The 21,113-nt window shown below is 34.6% G+C and overlaps 3 protein-coding genes across 3 annotated transcripts; 2 read left to right on the forward strand and 1 right to left on the reverse strand.

Annotated features, from left to right (window-relative positions):
* Nucleotides 1–2,529: 2,529 nt before the first annotated feature.
* Nucleotides 2,530–6,272, forward strand: LOC138313125 (putative nuclease HARBI1). Its single transcript, XM_069253751.1, has 4 exons — nucleotides 2,530–3,147; nucleotides 4,211–4,323; nucleotides 4,755–4,866; nucleotides 5,242–6,272. Exons 1-4 carry the CDS (start codon nucleotides 2,733–2,735, stop codon nucleotides 5,637–5,639), a joined length of 1,038 nt encoding a protein of 345 aa, XP_069109852.1. The 5' UTR covers nucleotides 2,530–2,732; the 3' UTR covers nucleotides 5,640–6,272.
* LOC138313126 (myb/SANT-like DNA-binding domain-containing protein 4) lies at nucleotides 3,140–10,572 on the reverse strand. Its single transcript, XM_069253752.1, has 5 exons — nucleotides 10,090–10,572; nucleotides 8,742–8,806; nucleotides 8,090–8,227; nucleotides 6,847–6,936; nucleotides 3,140–6,499 (listed from the first exon to the last, which is right to left on the reverse strand). Exons 1-5 carry the CDS (start codon nucleotides 10,401–10,403, stop codon nucleotides 6,276–6,278), a joined length of 831 nt encoding a protein of 276 aa, XP_069109853.1. The 5' UTR covers nucleotides 10,404–10,572; the 3' UTR covers nucleotides 3,140–6,275.
* A 9-nt stretch (nucleotides 10,573–10,581) lies between these two features.
* On the forward strand, nucleotides 10,582–17,596 carry LOC138313127 (uncharacterized). Its single transcript, XM_069253753.1, has 5 exons — nucleotides 10,582–12,323; nucleotides 14,460–14,649; nucleotides 15,643–15,707; nucleotides 16,742–16,820; nucleotides 17,534–17,596. Exons 1-5 carry the CDS (start codon nucleotides 12,279–12,281, stop codon nucleotides 17,587–17,589), a joined length of 435 nt encoding a protein of 144 aa, XP_069109854.1. The 5' UTR covers nucleotides 10,582–12,278; the 3' UTR covers nucleotides 17,590–17,596.
* The last annotated feature ends 3,517 nt before the right edge of the window (nucleotides 17,597–21,113 follow it).

Below are 21,113 nucleotides of genomic sequence, written 5' to 3' on the forward strand. Positions count from 1 at the left end.
TTTATGATAGAGTTGATAGAAGTGTTTGTAGACTACACATTATCTGAGATATAGGGGCCGCAGTGGCCGAGTGGTTAAGACGTCCCGACATATTACCACAAGCCATCCACCTCTGGGATGAGGGTTCGAATCCCATGTGAGGCAGTTGCCAGGTACTGACCGCTGGCCGGTGGCTTTCCTCCACCAAACAAACCTGGCACGTCCTTACATGACCCTGGCTGTTAATAGGACGTAAAACTAAACAAACCAATCTGAGATATATATATGTAAAACAGTAAATGAAAAATGCATGTCCAGATTGGGGTTTAAATCCATGCTATGTCCCTCCGAGTCTGAACAATACAATCTGAGCACAACTCTAATCAGAGTGAAGCAAAGGAAAGAAACTTTGACAGCTCTTCATTCTATCAAATTATTACCATAATTTAGGGATTTATAAACAAAAGAAGAAAAAACAATAACCAGAAAAATGTCCCTGCTATTATTAATAAACTATAAATGTAGTTTAAACTTTTTAGGGATGTAATTCTTTCTCTTTTCAGATCCAATAATTTCTTCTGCACAACATTTGTGAGAAACATTAAACATTATCACATGTGATCTTGTACATCATAAAAGGACCCTTTTAAACACTTTTAGTTTGTTATTCCTCCTCTGAGGGAGGATTTCCTCTCCTTGGTCGAAAGATTTCCTTCCTTTGCTGAAAGGATCAACATGTACATCAATCACATCCCTTTTCCTTTCACACTAATTTAAGTCTTAATTTTGTCAGAAATATGTTGTTTACATCAGACCATAGATACATTAGGGCCTTAAGGGAAAACTTAACAACCATTAGTAGTAAAGGAAAGACATATCTGGAGGAGAATCAGTCGGTGTCATTTAATTCTAGATACAAATTTCTGATATACCAAAAAGTTTTTAAAGTAAGCCTAAAGCTACAGACACAGAATTAAGATAGGAAGACTTGAACCAAATGTTAAAGAGAAATTAGCATATGAGGATTGGTTTGACTGGTACCAAGAAGATACATGTGTAATATTTAGTATGTATATATATGCCTTTGGCGTTTGAGCCCTACACTGAAAAGTCTGTGGGATTGGAATGGAGTTTTCCGTTACATTAACTGGGGAAGGAGAAATTGTAAATGACTCAGAATGAAAGAAACACTGTTATTAAAATTGTTTTAGCAACTGACATTAATGAAAATGTCAGTAATAGAATATTTATTAATATAAAACTATCTGGTAGACTGGTATATATATTTGCGCACAGCTGGTAAAGGTACAATAACATGCATGTCGCATGAATATGATCTAATCTATGAGAAGATGTATCAATGGATTAAACTGATGTAGGAGATCCTAAATATATCTTAAGGGGTGTACGAGTTAGAAGATTAAAGAGTTCACAGACATCAATCAAAGTCTCGTGACCATAACGAATTGATCTGACTAAACTGATTGATAGCCAACTGGTAAACAGCAGAATTTACTAAAACCAAGTTTGGTTAAAAAGTAGAGAGAGGGGCCCTTACACATGTATTAAATTAATAAAAATATGATAGTCTAAAAACAGAATTTGGTGGATACATTTTCAACAAAAAATTAGATGATTCAGATCATTGTACCACAGATCACAGGGACCTTGTATGAATTTTCAACCAACATTATACATAGCAGTATTAATGTAACCATAATATATAATATACTGTTGGTTTGAAATTAAATTTGTAATAGATCCTTGTGTTACAGATATGTTCTATGACATAGCCAACAGCTACCACACATACATAAGATGATAATTATGAAAGTGCATGTACCAGGTATATGATTTCCTGCACTATCTATAAACACATCAAACTCAAATTTTGGTATGGGCTTGGCATACACAGCATTGTTGGAGCCCACAGGGACTTGGTAAACTAAGCAACATATCAGAGTTGATTAACATTAACAAAGAGTTTGTGAATACGGAAATTATGTCCATTGGATATACAGGGATATACTCAACTATTCTAACAGACGTGGCTGCTATGAGCTTACATAATGTAAGAGTGAATGTAGAAAAAATATTGAAATCCAAATGGCCAAATATCACCCAATGTTGTATATATATGTACGTGCAACATGGAACAAGCTCGTGTGCATGCTTTGCTGCAGAAGAAGTGACAGTGTACATTCAGCCCTTAAAGAATATTACCACCGAAAAACAATGCAGGATGCATTTAAAAAAAAGTTTATTTTCAAAGATGGAATTAATACATTCAGCTTGAAATTCTGAATACTGTTAATATTGTCTATGAATGATATGTGTATGTTGTTCAAGACATAAACATGTATTTCTTATAAAAGTGTTCTGAAACTCTTCTGGGAATTGATTGTGCCTTGACACTTCGAGCTGTACTCAGGATTTACCTAACTGGTTTATAAGTGACTGTCCAAAAAAATGATCCCATAAAAACCGGGCAGCGGTCCAAAATTTTTAATATAAGCCGACTAAAGGTCACTTATGAGAGGAAAACATCTGGCCCCGCTTGCACAAAACTTCTCAAACTGAGATTTATCTCAACTTGAGATTTGAGCTCAAGATAGATCTCAAAATTGAGATTTTTCTCAAATTGGCTTTCACAAAGTACTTACTCAGAAAATCTCATCTCAACTTTGAGTTTTTTTCTCAAATATTTGAGACAGATGTAACACTGTCTCAACGCTGTCTCAATACATTCCAAGATGGCGATTGCATATGCTATTAGGAGGCGACGATTACGTCGGAATGCTGTTCAAAGAACATTTAGGTGCAGGTTTATGTCAGAATCTATGTGTGAGCGTGAGTTCCGGGAAAGGTATAGATTTTCGCTTATAAACATTCAGTTTATACTCAATCTAATTCGTCCGAGCTTGATCACTATGACAAGACGCAGCAAGGCTGTCTCCCCATTATTGCAACTTTTGGTTGCTCTCCGGTATTTCGCGACTGGATCCTTCTTTCGACTGATTGGAGATTCTGTTGGTCTGTCAGAGGCGACAGTGTCTCGATGTGTACATAGAGTGGCCACAGCATTGTGCGGAATCGGGAGGCGATACATAAGTTTTCCAACAGATCGACAACTTCTGAAAACCAAACAGGAGTTTTACAACTTGAGCAGTAAGTCTTCACAACTTTCGTTAGGATACGTTCGGCCTTGACCGAAATATAGGTGCACTTGTTTGACATCGATAATCGATTCACCGAGTGAATTTTGTAACGCTAAAATTGAGACAGACATAAGAATGAAATGCGTCTTCAAATTAAGCTATTATAGATACCAAATATGTTTTAATTTAGCCAGTGTTGCTATCTATACACTTACATTCGCAGTTCATGCGAACGTCTCCTAGGAATATTTCTAGTACATAAAAATGTCATCGGAACACACCAAACAAGCACGCCTACAATCAAGGGGTGCAACTCAGCTGTATGGTCCACCTAAAAGCACCCACTATACTGCTATAAAGCATCCGGAAGAATTCATTAAAGTTAATATCTTACCAAGGAGAAACTCGAAACCGCTTCAGCACTTTATATATATAAGGATCTTGCATTTTAACATACAGTATTAATTGTGTTATTTATTTGTTTTGTTTTTTTTCCCTGTTCAGTATAGCCAGAATAAAAGGGGAAAAAAAAAAAAAAAACCAAACACACACAAAAAAAAAAAAAAAAATTTAAATCCGGGACAACAAACTGAAATATCATAAGCACAGCTCAGATACATTTAAGGTAATTTATTCAACAATTACCATCACATACTTTGATTTCAAAATTGCTTATTGATAGAGAATTGATAATCTAGATATGTGGCCCTGCATGTGGACATGTTTAACTGAATGTACAATTTTTTGCATTTTTTTTAAATTGTAGGTAAAATACAATTTTACACATAGATTTATAATGATCCTTTACAATATTAATATAAAAATAAATAAACCTACTATTGCGATTGTCCCTTTGAAAATCTATCACAGCTCAATTATATGCATTTAAATTATAATAATTGGCTCCTCAAGTATATATTTACATATATATTTTTCTCGACAATATTTGTATACATGTATTTAGCCTACATGTATGTTTAAATAAGAACTTGATATACTATAATTATCATTTATGGTACATGCACTAAATGATTAAATGATATGAGAAATGAAAATAATGAATTCAATTACAGGATTCCCAAATGTTGTTGGATGTGTTGATTGCACACATATAAGGATCCAAGGTCCCACTGCAAATGAAAAGGATTTTGTAAACAGGAAAGGGTTTCATTCTCTGAATGTACAGGTACATGCCCATAAAAAGCTGTCTTCAAATATCACTGTCATCAACCATTACAGTATATTATTGATTTGACAACAATCAGTTTAGATTTATTTGACACAGTGACTACTTGTTAATAAAAAATGAAATGACTTTTACAGTGTAATTAATTAATTAAATTACACACCAAGTTAAACAATTCTTACAAATTGTAAATAAATGTCAAACACATGTACATATTGTATGTCATCATGCTACATATGTACTACTTAGCTTATGGAGCATTAACATGTATATATACATGTATCTATATTAAATCCCATTCAAGATTTAACTGCAGTCCTTTATTTCATTTCCATAAAACTGAATAAGCTGTAAGCCAGAATCCTAGAGGAGAAAGGATTAAAAAATGAACAACACTTTGTAATATTATATACCAGGTATTTCTCTTCCAGATGACATGCGATGCAAAATTCCATATAACAAGCTGTGTTGCTAAATGGCCTGGATCTGTACATGATTCTCGGATTTTTAGGGACAGTCAGCTCTGTAGTAGTTTTGAGAATGGTCAGTTATGGTTTCTGATACTTATGATAAATAAAGCAAAGTTAAGTTTGAACAATCAAGATAATATACACTGGAATGTCAAAATGAATAATTTGGTTATCTCTATTTATGAAACAAACTATATTTGGTGAAGCTCATATGCTTTTAAAATTTTTAGTTACAATTAATTTTAAAAAAAAATCACACATTTGAAGAAAAAAATATGTAAATCTGTGTACAAATGTTATTATTATGATTAATAATTATTCTCAAGAACTTTCCAGACTTTTAAGTAAATTTGTTGTGCAAAGTTCTTATCTACATGTAATACATGTAGCTTCATCTATTCTGCTTTTGGGAACATATATGTTCTAGCTTAACCTATTCTGCTTTCAGGAACATATGATGGACTCCTACTTGGAGACTCGGGATATCCATGTAGGCACTTCCTTATGACACCATATGGTAACCCTGTGTCAAACGAACAGCGGCAATTTAATAACTCACTTTGTAGAGCCAGGACCACAGTAGAGCAAACATTTGGTATTCTAAAAAGGAGATTTGCCTGTCTGTCTCTTTGTTTGAGAGTGTCGCCAACCAAGGCTGCATTGATAACGGTTGCATGTGCAGTGCTGCATAATCTAGCTCTAGAGTTAAATGAGAATTTAGATTGTGTTAATGATCAAAATACATGTAATGGAAATGCTGATGTAGCAAATCATGTCCACTATGTTGGTCCTGATGGTGATGGTGTAAGAGTCAGAAATCACATCTGTAACAATTATTTCCATTGAATAGATTTTTTTATGTTATTGAAATATAACACAAGAATCTGGGTGTACTCTTATCATAAACCACAAACCATAACATAAAGAACCTATTCAAGTGAATCCTTATAATTCAATTTACTAAAGGTAATCTTTTCAAAATTCTAAACTATATTTGATGACACTTTTTTCTATGAAATCAGTAGCTGTTATCTTATCAATCAGAAGTGATGTTACACACTGCGACGTCATTATTTTCCTTTATGGGCTGATAAGTAAATTTTAAGCCAGTGAAAATTGTTGTAACAAGCAAATTTGAAATTATTATCCTAATTTGGAAGAATTACCGAGAAGATATACAAATATATCAAAAATGCACCATTTTCCACCAAATATATTTGACCATAAATACAAATTATAATAACACTTTTGAAATAAATTCACATTTGGTATATACAGTATATATGGCTGATTAATACATTATACTAGATTATCTCCCCTAGTTGAAACTTAGGAGGACATTAGACATGGAGTAGAGACAAAAATAATCAAGTCAAATTTTAGTGATTTCTTCAATATTATAGAGAATAACAGGTGGTCGCAGTCTTAATGGAAATATATATGGTGAAAATATAATCAGGATATAAAAAAAAAAAACAATATTCAAACTTCATACAAACATGCAGGCAGCTGATTTACTTGCTGGGCATAGTAGATTTTTTTTAATTTTAGCACATCTATTTCTAATTGTAATTTCTCCTGCTCTAATTTTATTTTCTTTGTTTCCTCTTTGATTTTCATGTTTTCCAATTCTATATTCGTACTCTCAAGCTCTTTCATGTTGGAACAGCTCTGTCTTTTTCTTTTAAGTCTTTTGTCTTTGTCATCTACAAACAATGCGTAATGTAATTATAGTTTTTAATATAAACAGAGATATTACGTATGTTATACATGTATAATATCTACATCATCTGCATGTATTTCAATTCAAGATGACTAATTATTATTGATGTATATTGATAATGTTTGTACTGTCTTGAAACAAGTTTGACTCCATTCCATTTGAGCAACAGGGACTTGGGAATAAATGAAGCCATATGTAATCTACATGTATTTTGAGTTTTTGACCCTGTGACTTTAATGCAATTTCTTTTTATCATGGTGGGTGATTAATTATTGCACTTGAAACCAATCACCAGACAATAGCATACTGATAGCATTATTCTACACTTACTCTGTGAAACCATGCTCTTTGACGATCCAGGCACTGGCGATTCTGGACATGCTGGTTTTAAAACGCATGTTTCTTCAGAGTAGTTGGTGTCTGAAATTAATACAGTTCAAGAATTTTTAACATTTCAATATTTACCAAATATAAAACAAATATGAATACTTAAAAGTTTTATTTGTAAATAAATAATTACCAGTACTTGGATTCACACAGTTTTAAAAAGAAACATTTTTTCATACAATCACTAGACTAGGGGATTCAAAACTTAAAAGTTCACCAGATGTGTACATGTACTGACAGCAACACTATATGTAATTGGGTTATTAGGTTAGTGGGAGGTCACCATTTCTGTGCCTGGGTTTCAGGATAGGGGACCGGTAATTATGAGAAATTGTAATATTGGACTTAAATAGTTTATGAATATATGGAATAATGTTAATTAAACTGAGCTTTATTTATTCAAGGAATATATTTTTATTTTGTTGAGGTTATGAGGGTATAATGATAATGGAGTGCGTGTAAATTATGTAACCCCTTGTAATTATGTATTCCTTATATTTACAGTTTTTTACGTAAATAACTATTTATTCTCGCAACAGTTGCATATTTTTTTATTAAAATACCAATATTATTTTCTCTCCCGTTATCGTTAACGAATTCGATTGAACAGCTGATTGGAATCAAGTCATTCATACATTCCCACCAAAAGTGGGGCCATGACCACACGTTGCTACGCCAGCGACTATAATTACCATAACAATAGAATCGCTGCACATGTTGTACTATCATTATACACTGATAATGATAATACTAGAAAGCATGGTTATTGAGTCCATATCGGTGCAAACTGTAAATATATTTGAATAGCAATTAAAAAGTTTAATGTATGGTGTGTATTTTTAATTATTTTTTTCATTTTAAACTAGTAATTAAATCTCACTTTATAAATTTGCCGTTTAATTCATGCATATTTTACTATAATTTGCATTTATTAAATAACAAAATGCAAGACATAGTTTTAGTCTATGATGTAATCAATAGTTACTTCACAGACAGTTTCTAATCGTATATGGTGAAATATTAGCAGTGTTCAGTGATTGCTGAGAACTGTCTAAAATTGTGGAACTGCCACAAAATTGCCTAATAACTGCTTATGTATTCTAAGCAGTTCACATTGATATGGGACATTGACTTGAAGAAATTGAAATTAAAAAAAAAATCACTGTTTAAACTTGTCCTTTCTTACCTTCTGTGTCCAGATTGACTGGAAGGCCAATTACCTCTGGCCTGCTTCCTATGTTCTCTAACAACAACGCTTGGCTTTGTGTCGCCTCTTGCCTTGGACCTCCTCCCGTTTTTCTAAGGGAATCCACTGTCTCCTTGGCTGAAAACATTAACAATTATATAAATGTAAAATTGAAACAGGGCCTACATGTATGTATCAATTTAATAATGTCCAGATACCTGCATGTGTATAGAAGACGTACAAAGATGAAAGGGAAAATTGTCTATTATGAATTATAGAGTAAAGTCCTACTATCACAAAAAGAATAAAATGGAAGTTTTGTATTTTAAAAACGCATTTGATTCAAACTTTTAATTAAATTGACCTAATGCATGTACTACCGATATATAATATAATATTCTGACATACAGACAAAAAGAAAAATTGAAGTAAAAATGTTCAAGACAATTTATTGAACACTTCAGTGCAAATATAAAATTAGAACTTGAACACTTTTACTTACATACATACAGAATAAACATGTATAACTGTAAGAGTTTTGATTCATTCATTGAATGAATGTGTATCATTTTATTATTTGTAGCATTTTAAGTTTAAACATGGATGTGTAAAAAATGTTATAAAATGAAGTGACACATAGAAAATAATATACCTCTCTGTTTTATGTTAGAGTACTGTTTCTTTACTTGATCCACTGTCTTGGGGACTTGGGCAATGCTGAATAAAATGTACATCTGTAATATTATCATGCATCAATTTTCATGTGTTTACTTATTTTGGAACTAAACATTTGCAATTCGATACATATAATAATATATGCCACATGGTATCACATTAGCATAACCATTTTCGACCCAATAAGTGCCCAGGGCAGGCGCTAATAAAATTGGAGCAAATTAAGGGGCGATTAATATAAACAATTTTCGACTTGCCTTTCATAAATTATTCTACAAAGTATGCCATAAATCAATTTTCAAAAGAAATCAGAAGGAAAAGCAACAAAGTTTTCATATTTTCAGGCTGCCTTTAATTCAAAGTGAGTGAAATTTAAGTCTGAAAAATGGTAGGGGTGCTTATAGGGATGTGGGCACTTATTGGGTTGAATGCGGTATGTCATTTAATTTTCTCATAATAATGTTCTCATTATGCAGTCTATTGTTGTATTCTTTTCTCATTGAAAATAATTTGCGATTAATATATATATTTGTTTCATAAAAATGAGATTATTCACATGCAATCTGAAATGCTAATAAGTTTAGATAAACAAAATTGCCAGGTCAAAAACATATGTATACATAAAAATACATGACAAATTTTCTTTTTTACATCAAAACGATTCAACTCATATTAAATTAGGAATTGAAAAAAAAATATTGAATTTCTGGGAGTTTTATTATCACCTGCACGTATTTTTTTTTTTTTTTTTTTTTTTTGCCTATTTCACTCCTATCCAGAGCTTTTTTTAGTGTTAGCCTGATTTTAAGGAAACTGCTCGAACGTAGTCGAAGACACCCCATGCACAGTATTATCGATCGATCTGGGGCCGCTGTCGATCTGTCACAGGATCTCATGTTGATATATGCCTATATATGCATAAGGGCTATGGTTATATTATTTCATTACTTAAGAGATGTAAAATACTTATTGTTCACTTAATTGGATCACATACTAAATATATTAAACTAAATACATGCCGATTTTGAACTAATCTTGCGCGTTAGTTTTGACAAAATCAACACGAAAAAAACACGACAACTGCAAAACTGGTTGCGGAAATTGTAAAACCATGCATTTTAAAATGCTGCTAAGTTGCATTGGATAACAGATGTGAACATACATATTGTACATGTAAGCCAGACAGCAGTTGTACGTGTTTTTACAGCTCATGAATGCTTCGCGAAGATGTTGAACTTTCAATACATTTTACGTACATCGTATGAATGATGGACATGACAAACCAATGCATTTTCATTTGTGTGAAATACAAGTTGCAAACTTACGCATTTACACCAGCAGCAACTGCCTCCCAAGCAGTCTGCTTGGTTTCAGATGTGACAGAAGTTCCGTGGAACTTTCCGAACAACACAGCCTCACGCTTTACCACTTCTTCGACCAACACCACCTTCTCCCGCTCCGTCCAGTTGCTTCCTCTTTTTGTTGACATCATCCTCGCTCCGCTATCAGCATCAAGACGGTAGATGCAGACGACACATGTGACGTCATTTGACAGGTGACAGGTGCCGATTTGACAGATTACGGGAAATATTGGTCCGGGAATAATCGTGCGAGACAAACGTTTTTCTACCTCCACCATTAAAGATCTACTTTCACTTTCGGGAAAACAATCTCAGTTGAGACCAACCTCAGATTGAGTTGAGATCTTTCGTGAAAGTCATATTTGAGAAAATCTCAAGTGAGCAAAATCTCAAGGATTTGAGATTGAGATAAATCTCAGTTTGAGAATTTTTGTGCAAGCGGGGCCTGGCAGTATAGAAATATCAACAATCATGTTGCAATCAGATGAATTGCGATAGTTTGTGTACTTTGTGGCGAAAACAGAGTTTGATAGAAAACATCTGTTACTGGAATGCCGAATGGCCGAAATCAACAGGTGTTGAAATGTCACATTCCAACCTGCTGTATCACGTGGATACTTATTGGGATGCCGGAATGTTTCAGTAATGGTTTCTAAGCATTGATGAGAACTGTAGATATTGATATTACTAGCCTATATTTTGGTTTGCACGTACCACCAGTCCACTTACTGACTTAGGCATGTGGACGAAACGTCCCAACCACAGGGGCCCCGACCCGAGTCAATATTACTATAAAAAAATAGTCCTACAAACTCCAACAACAATCAACGTTAAAGGGTTAGCATAGCGAGACATTTTTGAGACATTACGTTGTGCCATCTGGCTAAAACACATACTCGATCGAAAGCATAAAATATGAGATATATATATATTTTTTTTTTATAAAAACCTCCCCAGCCCCCTCTCAAATAATCAACACCACCACGTCTCTCAGCTTTGAAGTATAATAATGTAATTATTTGCAGTACTCTATCATGATCAAATCACATAATTTCCAGAATAGGGTGCTAGAATACAGTATCATATTGATTCCCTTGTTTCCCTGGCTAGCTTAGTGTAGATATAAAAATGTACATGTGTCTGTGTTTGCTGTGTCGCCATGACCTAAATATTAATTATAGTGTTTGTTATAAGTCTGTCAATCTCTATGTGTCTGTTTACTTTGTATATGTATCATATTTCTGTCTCATGTCTGCTCATTTCTGATACCGTATTCAATGTAATGATAGCACTGGCAGTCCATGTAAGATGTAGAGTATACATTTCTAGATCTTTATACCATGCAATTAATATATCTCTTAAACCTTATTTTAATGTTGATTTGAAAGTTTATTATATACCGTATTCGACCCAATAAGCGCCCATGTCCCTAAAAGCGCCCCTCCCCTTTTTGAGGCCTTAATTTTAATTTCCCAGGCATAAATAAAGACCAAAACTACATAAAACGGTATAGATTTTCAAGAATTTTGATTTATTAACACCTTTTTATTTTTATCATTTTTTAAGTGCCCTGGGCGCTAATTGGGTTGAATTCAGTATTACAATTACAAACTCTATTGAAGTTTCTGTCCTGTGACACCATTGTACAGATATAAGAGAAATTGATTGCAGGATTGATTGCAGAAAAAAAGTCTAGTATTCAAAAAATGGATTTCCAACATTCATGATTTTATAAGAATTACACATTGGTAAAAGTAAATATTTTACATTTCAAAATCAAGATTACTGACCATATAAGTCAATAATGATTCCATTGTCTCTTAATTGGTAAAATCACATGTATACAGTTCTTTTAACTGACTTTGCTAGTACGGTACATTTGTATATCAAGAAACTTGAAAAGAAAGTGAGATTATTATGTTGAGTACGGTATCTGATTGCATTAATCGTTTGACATTACCTCTGTAGACTATAGTGAAAGGCTATGTGCTACTGCGGCCAGACTACAGTGTTAACAGCATGGAACCCTTATAACACACTGCATGACTGTCTGTACTGTTATAACCAGCATGTATGTGTGATACACATGTGCCTGTGATACTACACATGGCTCTATGATACACATGTGACTTGTTACAAGTTATTGAGTTCCCATGACGATGCAAGGGTTTCCTGGGCAGCCCCGAAAAGTTCTCAAAGTAAGTATCTTGCTATGTTCGGCAGTAGAAAACTTTTTGATTTTTCTGAAATGACGGATTTATTTTCTGATATTCCTTAAATTGTTCAATATCTGTAATTATCAAGTTTCAGTTTTCTCATCAAGGCCGTTATCAACGATAACTGTGACTCACCAAAATTTCGAGAACCCTCTAGGCTCTATATTACTTTGTAATGGAACTTTGGAAGTTATCAAAATTTGAAAAATTGTGTTCCGGACTCGCTTAGAAAATCTTACATAACTTGCTCAGTTTAATCAAATACAAAATTGGCTGACAAAATATGTGACTCCTTTGTTAACTGCATGTGTCTGCTATATCCTTGCATATTTCTCAATGAAAAACAACAGGTATTCAAAATGTCTTTCACTCTAGATCTATCACTGTAGAGGTCTGGGCCTCTTGTTAACATATTACATAATCATTCATCGATTGCAATACATGTGTGAAGCTGTATGGTTGTTGCATGCGATTATGTATGTTTGCATGATTGTTCTGTCAGATATTTCACCTGATAAAATGCATTTGAAATGGATACTGATCTGAGGTATGTTACATATTAATTGATGATTTACCGCAAACTTAGTACATTGTATTAAACTTTTTCTCAAAGGCTTACTGAGAGTCTTGATCTTTTTACTAAAGGTCACTTGCAGTTGGCTGACCTTGCATGGCCAATGCAATGACAATATTATAGATACCTTGCTTTATAAAGGTCATTATAATTGATGTCCAGCTATTTCGTCTATGTATATTACAGAGTTATCTGCCCTTGAAGGTATATAGGTATCGATAATTTGATTATGATGAGTGAAAATTAGATAATGTCATTTCTACTGTATGAAAAATATGACATTATGCTTGTAAACACAATGCCTTGTATATACGTGCCAAGTTCATAATCAATACCTACCTATACAACATATAGGCGTAAGGGCAGATAACTCTAGTAATATACAGATACATTCGTGTCTTCCCTTCATTTCTACAAATTTCAGAAGTTATACATCTGTAGCTGCAAATAAACACTTCTCATCTGTCTTAATAACTTAATTAATACACTAATAATTATAAACAACTCTACATTAAGTTTGATACTAACTGACAAATATACTATACTGAGTTTCTGTTCCCATTAAAAACTGTTTTATCTCAGAACAGACTTTCATTCCCATTATCAGTTATAAATCACTTCGGTATTCCATAGGATACATATATACACAATATCCATTGATAAGTCTAGATCTTTAATTAGAGTTAAAATATTGCAGATATATGGGACCCATACATATATATACATGCCTAAAATGTTTTGCATGAGTTTTTAGTTCTATTTGCTTGTGAGGTAATTATGTGTGCAACTAGGTGTATACATATATATATATAATGATGCTTAGGTCTGTGTCGACTGTCTCTTTCTACATAACTTCTCATACTGACATGTGATATAAAGTACTGAATGAATTTTACGACCAATTTGGTCTGTGGGATCGAAGGAGATAAATAAGATTTTGTATAAATGGCAGGGGCAGAGCTTGTGCCCATTAGGGGAAATAGAGGTAAGTCAGTTACTAGAAGTTGTATATTGATCATAATCATGAAATTCCATAGTGGCATCCGTAATATACCAGGGGTTACTATCACTACAATAGTAATCTCTGTATTGAAGATGCTAAGGTGAGTTATACAGGCCCAAGTGACCGTTCATAATCATCATATATGCGCATATGGCAAGCTGTACTTGGTCAAATGATATATATATGTCGCCCATGACTTTGCATTTTTTGTGCTTTGACATTCACTGTTACATTTTGTGTTCCAGTATAAATACATGTGTGTTTGACTATGGGTGTGACTATATATAGATATAGACAGGAAATTGGGCTACTGTACATGTATGTAAAACACTTTATTTTTGTGTGATACAAACATTCAAATAATTCTGCGTGTGAGCTCTAGCTTATGCGAATTCAAATACTTTTACAAATAATTGTGTAAAAACATATACGGGTATAATGAATGCATATACAAGATATATTGTTAGTAAGAGCCTTTGATTGTGAATTAATTTATTCATGAATACATTGAAAATAAAAATTGCGTTGTTTGTTGACACAGCAAATGTCCATCAGACGACAGGATTTGGAGCGGTCGTCTGACAGACTAACAAGTAACTTGGCCCAGTTACAGCGAGTCAACATGGAACAGGAACAGAGGATTGACACGACACTGTCCGAACTTCAGCAACAGCAGAAACGCACTGAGGAATTACTGCATTCTGATTGGTCAAACACAACAACCGGTCAAGGTTCATTCAAAATTAATATTATGATTAATTAATAAACATAAAGTCATAACAGTTACAATTACTGCTCATCAATTTCAATAATAGAAGCAAACCATTTGTTTTAAACTGGTAAAGATTTGGTTGAGATTTGTTTGTATTGAAGTACTTCTATACTAATTATTAGAGTAGGCAAAAGGATATTGTGATTTCCAAATAAGAGGGTACTGTTAATTATGCAAAAATCTGTATTTCACCAAACTTAAAGACGGAAATAATATTTTATTATGTAAGAATACATAATGCAATGCTGGGAAAACAAAAAGCTAGGTACATGTATATGCAATTTGGATATCACGAAAGTGATGCGGTACCAGCGATGTTCGTGTTCAATTTGAATGTTTGACAACATGTCATGTATGTCGACCATGATTTCACTATAGTAACTTCAAGTAACTGGCATTTTGTTTACCTCTCAACTACACATGTTTAAAAAAAAAATAAACCGGAAGCGACGGTGATTGGCTGCCATTTACTCAACTAAATGTGTATTCGGTGGCCATTACAAATGTGTGAAATAGAAGGGTCTCGGAAGTATTTCTCATTGTGCAGAGTTGTTTAATTTCATAAATGGAATAGTAACATGGGGGGTACCAGCAGTGGAGTACATAAGATTCCAATGAATAGGTATTTGTACCTTTTCCTGGCATTGCATGGACGATGTATAAGAAATATGCCGCTGACTTAGCGTAGGCCAAATCTGTCCTACAATTTCATGATTTTTAAGAGGTATCGCAATTAAAATGCAAGCTGACTATCTTCCAGGCAAAAAAAAATGATTAAAAAAATTAGAAAAACCTAATAATATAGGCAGGTTTAGCGGTCTACATGTCCCTAATATGTAATTATTCATATTCATTTAAACCCAAAACATAAAATTATAAAGAGTAAAATATGAAAGGTTTCTTGGTGGTTTTGTTGCACATTTGACATTTGTATGTTTGTTTTTGTCTTCAGAAGACCAAAGACGATCATCTGGGTCTCAAAGCACAGTCCAGCGAGAACAATCATTTACACGACAGGTCAGTTGGTTAGAAGTCGTGTATAATTTTATTATGTATATCATTTTAGGATCCTCTATAAGTAGTTATGTAGCATGAAGATTTTAGGCCATGGGCTAGGAGGGTCCCACTTGTAAACCCCCCCCCCCCCCCCCCCCCCCCCCCGAAAACCTCTGAACCAATATTTTTCTGAACCCTTATGACCTACTGATCACAAGTCAAAATGTTAACATTGCATATTCCGGTTATGACGTCATCAAAATGGCCGCCATCTCGAATTTTACTAAAAATTGAAATATAGTCACAACATTGATATTTTTCAACCGAAGTGGACAAATGAAGTATCAAAATAACCACAATCACAATAGAACAGCAAATACATATCAAGACCAAATAATCAAATATATGCAGTGATTTGTCATCAGGAAATGAAAAAAAAAAGATTTTAAGCTTAAGAATTGTAATTTTTGAGCAAATATTTCATAATATAAGTTCAACCCAACTTATGCAATATTAAAATTTTGACTTGTGATCAGTAGGTCATAAGGGTTCAGAAAAATATTGGTTCGGAGGTTTGGGGTGGGGGTGCATATGGGACCCTCCTAGCCCATGGCCTATTTGATTCTAGACATATTTCACAAGTAAGTGTTATTCTTGAAGTTTGTATAAACACCAATACAAGATTCTGTTTCTCACATATTTTACACATAACAGTTAGTGACAACTACATGTATTGGTATATTTTTTTCTATCATTCGTTGCAACAACATTTGGAAAGTTTTGCAATATTGTAAAAACTTATTAAGTCACCAAACAACGCATATATCACCAACAATACATCAAAGACCTTCACAGGTTGCATCTATACCATAGTGCTCTAAGGCTGGAGTTTTAAGACAAAAAGTGATTGCATGCTTTCTCACAAGATGCTTCTAGCGAGCACATTGTTTTTCCTGTTCGTCTTCAAGCTAAAAGAGATGAGTTTCATAGTGTTTGAGCATCCTATGTCAGCATTAGGAGACTGAAAATAATGTTTTATTTCTTTCAATTTTCAGTTGAAGCAGTGGAGCACATCAGATGTTATCCGATGGCTGGAAAACAGAAAACTCCACAAGTTCATTCTCCTTTTCCAAAGTAAGCTTGCAAAATCTATTAGTATACCCTAAACCGATTTATTTTCTTCAATTTTTCAACCAATCTTATTAAAATTAGATTTATAATTACGCTCCACTACGATGTGCTCCAATACAAGATCTTACAACTCCCTGATCAGTGTCACCTCAGCATGACCTCTATGGTTAGCCAATCACGGTGTCGCCAATGAAATCATTGGTGTGATTGAATCTTGGAAGTATAAAAAGCTGCTAGTACATCTCAAGATGTTCCGATTCTAGGCCAGGGGTCATGTTGAGGTGACCCTGAACGGGGAGTTGTTAGATCTCGTATTGGAGCGTATCGTAGAGCATCGTAGTGGAGTGGAGTTACACATCTAATTTTAATTAAATTTTTTCACGACCAAGGTAAATTCACAAAAGTTTTTCTCAGCAAATAAATTTAACCACAATCATATTTTCAACCTGCAAAAGTTCATCTCGAAAGTAAAATGAAACAAAAATTGTGGTTAAGTAGCCACAAAAGAAAATTTAATGTAGCATTACTGTGCTATCAAGTCAGTGATTTCATAGATATAATGTAACATTAATGTATGTAAATATTACTTGTTTACAAAGAGAGAGTTCTTGGCATTGAAAGAGATTGATATCTTCATTACATTTAAACATTTTGGCTTACCTTATAGAAAAGGAATTGTGGACAATAATTCTAATGTGTATTGTTTTTGTTGATAGGACACCATGTGGCTGGGATAGACCTAGTAGATCTACAGCTGCCTTTTCTGGGTTAGTTCTAATATTCCAAGAATCAGGAAGTCTTTAGAGTACAATGGAAAGATACATTTAGGTGTTCTGATATTTAAATGAACTTAGAAAAGATTCTTAAATAACTTAACAAATAACGAAATTCTTGTAGATAAAAAAACCTACTAAGTGTAGTGATATATAAGTATTGTATATTGTATGTCATAACTTCTATTTGATGATGCTCTGTTTATTGATAAAACATAAGTTTGTCTTCAAAGATAATTCCACTAATTTTAGGCGAATTAAGAAGTCCACCAAAAAGCATTATCAATATTCCCTGGGTAACTGTCATCACTATCATATCCACATTGGACTATTTCATAGTGAAAATGAAGGAACTTAAGGAGGAAAAAAACCAACCCTGACCAGTCAAAGACCTACATCGAAGGACCAAACTACTTGTCTTATCTGTTGTTGCACACAAAATTTAAAGCCTTCAGTTTTACTATGACATAGTCTTGGGTTAAACATAACAACAGTGATAGTAATCCCTGGAGGATGACCAGAAACAGGGCTTGCGCTGTCAGTAGCCATAGGCGCCAATGGCGAATTCGAAATGCATTTGGCGATTTAAAAACAGCATTGGCGAAAGATGAATTTTTCATGAACCCAAAGTTTTCCTCCCACTATACAGACGTTTCCATACGGTGAAATTCGCCAATTCTAGCCATACACCAGACAATGGGGCACTGGCTTGAAAATTAGGTAGACAAAAGAGGTGTGAACACTCCCTGACCACCACCCAGATCCTAATTAGCTGTCTGGGGCTGTTTCCACCTGGGCTTGGTAGTGTCACACGTGTGTATTACAGCTGAAGTTGATCGGCCGATTGGCCACGATAAGAAAACAATTACCTGGCCTTTCAATACATTTTGTGATTACAGCTAGTGAGCATTACATCAAAAACAAACACAGCTTACAACTGTAAATGATTTACTCATGTTTTAAATGTTTAATAGGCCGAACTGTCCCCCAAGTCACACAGTTTGCAATCATAATGGCCGCCATTTTGGATAATTGTAATAGTCGGCCCAGATCGGTTAAACTTCAGGATTTCATTAAAAATCATGTTTAAAAAAAATAGGAAGGGAATTTTTTTCCAGAATTTTTGTGTACATTTTTGAAAAAAAATACATTATGAAAAAAAAAGTAAATATAAATACATTATAATCAATTAAATTTCAAAGAATTTTTCACTTTTTCTCTCTCTCAAATTAGATCTATTTTTAGCTCACCTGGTCCAAAGGACCGAGGTGAGCTTATGGGATACCGCAGCGTCCGTCGTCCGTCAACAATCGACTTCTTCTCCATAACCGCTGGTCGGATTTCAACAAAATTTGACTGGTAGCATTCTTATGGGCTTCTAACTGAAAATTGTACAAATGATAGGGCTGATCCCCCGGGGGCCTGAGGGGCGGGGCCAAAAGGGGTCAATTTGGCTATTTCCATATAAACGACTTCTTCTCCGAAACCAAGCATGGGATAGCACCCATAATGCAATGGTAGCATCCTTATAGGGTGGGGATTCAAAATTGTACAAATGATGGGGCTGACCTCACGGGGGGCTGAGGGGCGGGGTCAAATGGGGTCAATTTGGCTATTTCCATATAAACGACTTCTTCTCTGAAACCAAGCATGGGATAGCACCCATAATGCAATGGTAGCATTCTTATAGGATGGGGATTCAAAATTGTACAAATGATGGGGCTGACCTCCCGGGGGCCTGAGGGGCGGGGTCAAAAGGGGTCAATTTGGCTATTTCCATATAAACGACTTCTTCTCTGAAACTAAGCATGGTATAGCACCCATAATGCAATGGTAGCATCCTTATAGGGTGGGGATTCAAAATTGTACAAATGATAGGGCGGACCCCCCCGGGGGCTTGAGGGGCGGGGTCAAAAGAGGTCAATTTGGCTATTTCCATATAAACGACTTCTTCTCTGCAACTAAGCATGGTATAGCACCCATAATGCAATGGTAGCATCCTTATAGGGTGGGGATTCCAAATTGTGCAAATGATAGGGCTGACCCCCGGGGGCCTAAAGGGCGGGGTCAAAAGGGGTCAATTTCCATATTTAAAATGATTTTTTCCCTGCAACTTAACAATGGATTACGCTCATAATGCAATGGTTACATCCTTATAGGGTTTGGATTTCAAAATTTTGCAAATGATGGGACTGACCCCCCGGGGGCCTGAAGGGTGGGGTCAAAAGGGGTTAATTTAGCTATTTCCATATTAACGACTTCTTCTCTGCAACTAAAAATGGAAGAGCACTTATAATGCAATGATAGCATCCTTATAGGGTTGGGATTTGAAATTGTACAAATGATAGGGCTGACCCCCGGGGCCTTAGACGGCAATAGATGCGAGGTCAAAAAGGTCAATTAGGCCACTACTTTCATATAAATTACTTTGTGTCTGAACCTATGTATTGGATAGTCGACCGGCCAACCAGTTGATAAGTTTATGTTCGTTACCAGGGCTAGTTGTTACTACAGAAATGTCAGCGGAAAGTAGGAGGCCAAGGTCAACGGACAGAATCACCTGGTGGGGATTCTCTCCAAAGGTGGATTTTCATAAATTTAGTTTCCCTTAGGGCATTACAATCTCAATTTGTTGTGTCATATTGCATTTTGGAAGACAAAATTGATCGGTCAACAATTTTATCATTGGACAGTTTGATATGGTTTTTGTAGCAGAGCTAGCCATTGAAGATAATTGATTTGCTCTGAAGTATAATTAAACTTTAGGAGTTTAATACACAAATTAGCGAACCTAATATCATTAAAAGGTCAAAGGACTGCAGGTTCCTAGCTACTTTCATCTGTTAAAGTGCAAAGTTTGGAACCTAGTGTTTATTCGGTATATTATACCTGATCGATCCCTACAGCATTCATTAGCATCTCATTGAATAGATATGTTCAAATGTTGTCCTTTGTGATTCAAATGTCCATACAATTATGTAAAGCTTATGGAGGGCTGGTCACTAAGTAAAATACTGAAAGGATCTTTCTCATAATTGTTATGTGATAGGTTACTAACTATTAGAAACCTAGTTTGTGCATTTGCCTTTTAGGATCGAAAATTGCTGTAATGCTTTCGGTGAACAAAAGTATGCGACCCAACCGGGCCTTCTATCGAATAAATTTGGTTGATTTGAAGTTTGTCATGATTTGAAGTTAGAATATACTGACTGTACGATCTGTCTCAACACATTTTATATGTACATGTTCCCCTTTCCCGATACCCTCGGCCGAGTTGAGGGCCAAATTGTTCTTAATTTTCAGACATAGGACCACATGGTTAACAAGATCCTCTGGCGATCACTGGTCTCTGAAAATTTGTTGGATAGGGTTTGGTACCGCTATTTCTCGAACAACATGCACATCACATATTCATGTGTATAAAATGTTATTGCAAGATGGCAGCTAACTCCTGTAATATTTATACAAAGGTTATTACAATAACTTGTATCCTTTAGAACTAAATCTAGTGTGGTCATATAAG

Source organism: Argopecten irradians, unplaced genomic scaffold (assembly GCF_041381155.1).
Source record: "Argopecten irradians isolate NY unplaced genomic scaffold, Ai_NY scaffold_0606, whole genome shotgun sequence".
Classification (NCBI taxonomy): domain Eukaryota; kingdom Metazoa; phylum Mollusca; class Bivalvia; order Pectinida; family Pectinidae; genus Argopecten; species Argopecten irradians.

Coding starts and splice junctions, on each gene's coding strand:
- LOC138313125 (XM_069253751.1), top strand. CDS start 2,733: ATGGCGATTGCATATGCTATTAGGAGGCGACGATTACGTCGGAATGCT. Junction 3,148..4,210: donor GGAGTTTTACAACTTGAGCA/GTAAGTCTTCAC, acceptor ATTCAATTACAG/GATTCCCAAATGTTGTTGGA. Junction 4,867..5,241: donor CTGTAGTAGTTTTGAGAATG/GTCAGTTATGGT, acceptor TTCTGCTTTCAG/GAACATATGATGGACTCCTA.
- LOC138313126 (XM_069253752.1), bottom strand. CDS start 10,403: ATGGTGGAGGTAGAAAAACGTTTGTCTCGCACGATTATTCCCGGACCA. Junction 8,807..10,089: donor GTTGCTGCTGGTGTAAATGC/GTAAGTTTGCAA, acceptor CATTTTATTCAG/CATTGCCCAAGTCCCCAAGA. Junction 8,228..8,741: donor CTCTAACATAAAACAGAGAG/GTATATTATTTT, acceptor TAATGTTTTCAG/CCAAGGAGACAGTGGATTCC.
- LOC138313127 (XM_069253753.1), top strand. CDS start 12,279: ATGACGATGCAAGGGTTTCCTGGGCAGCCCCGAAAAGTTCTCAAA. Junction 14,650..15,642: donor AAACACAACAACCGGTCAAG/GTTCATTCAAAA, acceptor TTTTGTCTTCAG/AAGACCAAAGACGATCATCT. Junction 16,821..17,533: donor GTTCATTCTCCTTTTCCAAA/GTAAGCTTGCAA, acceptor TTTTGTTGATAG/GACACCATGTGGCTGGGATA.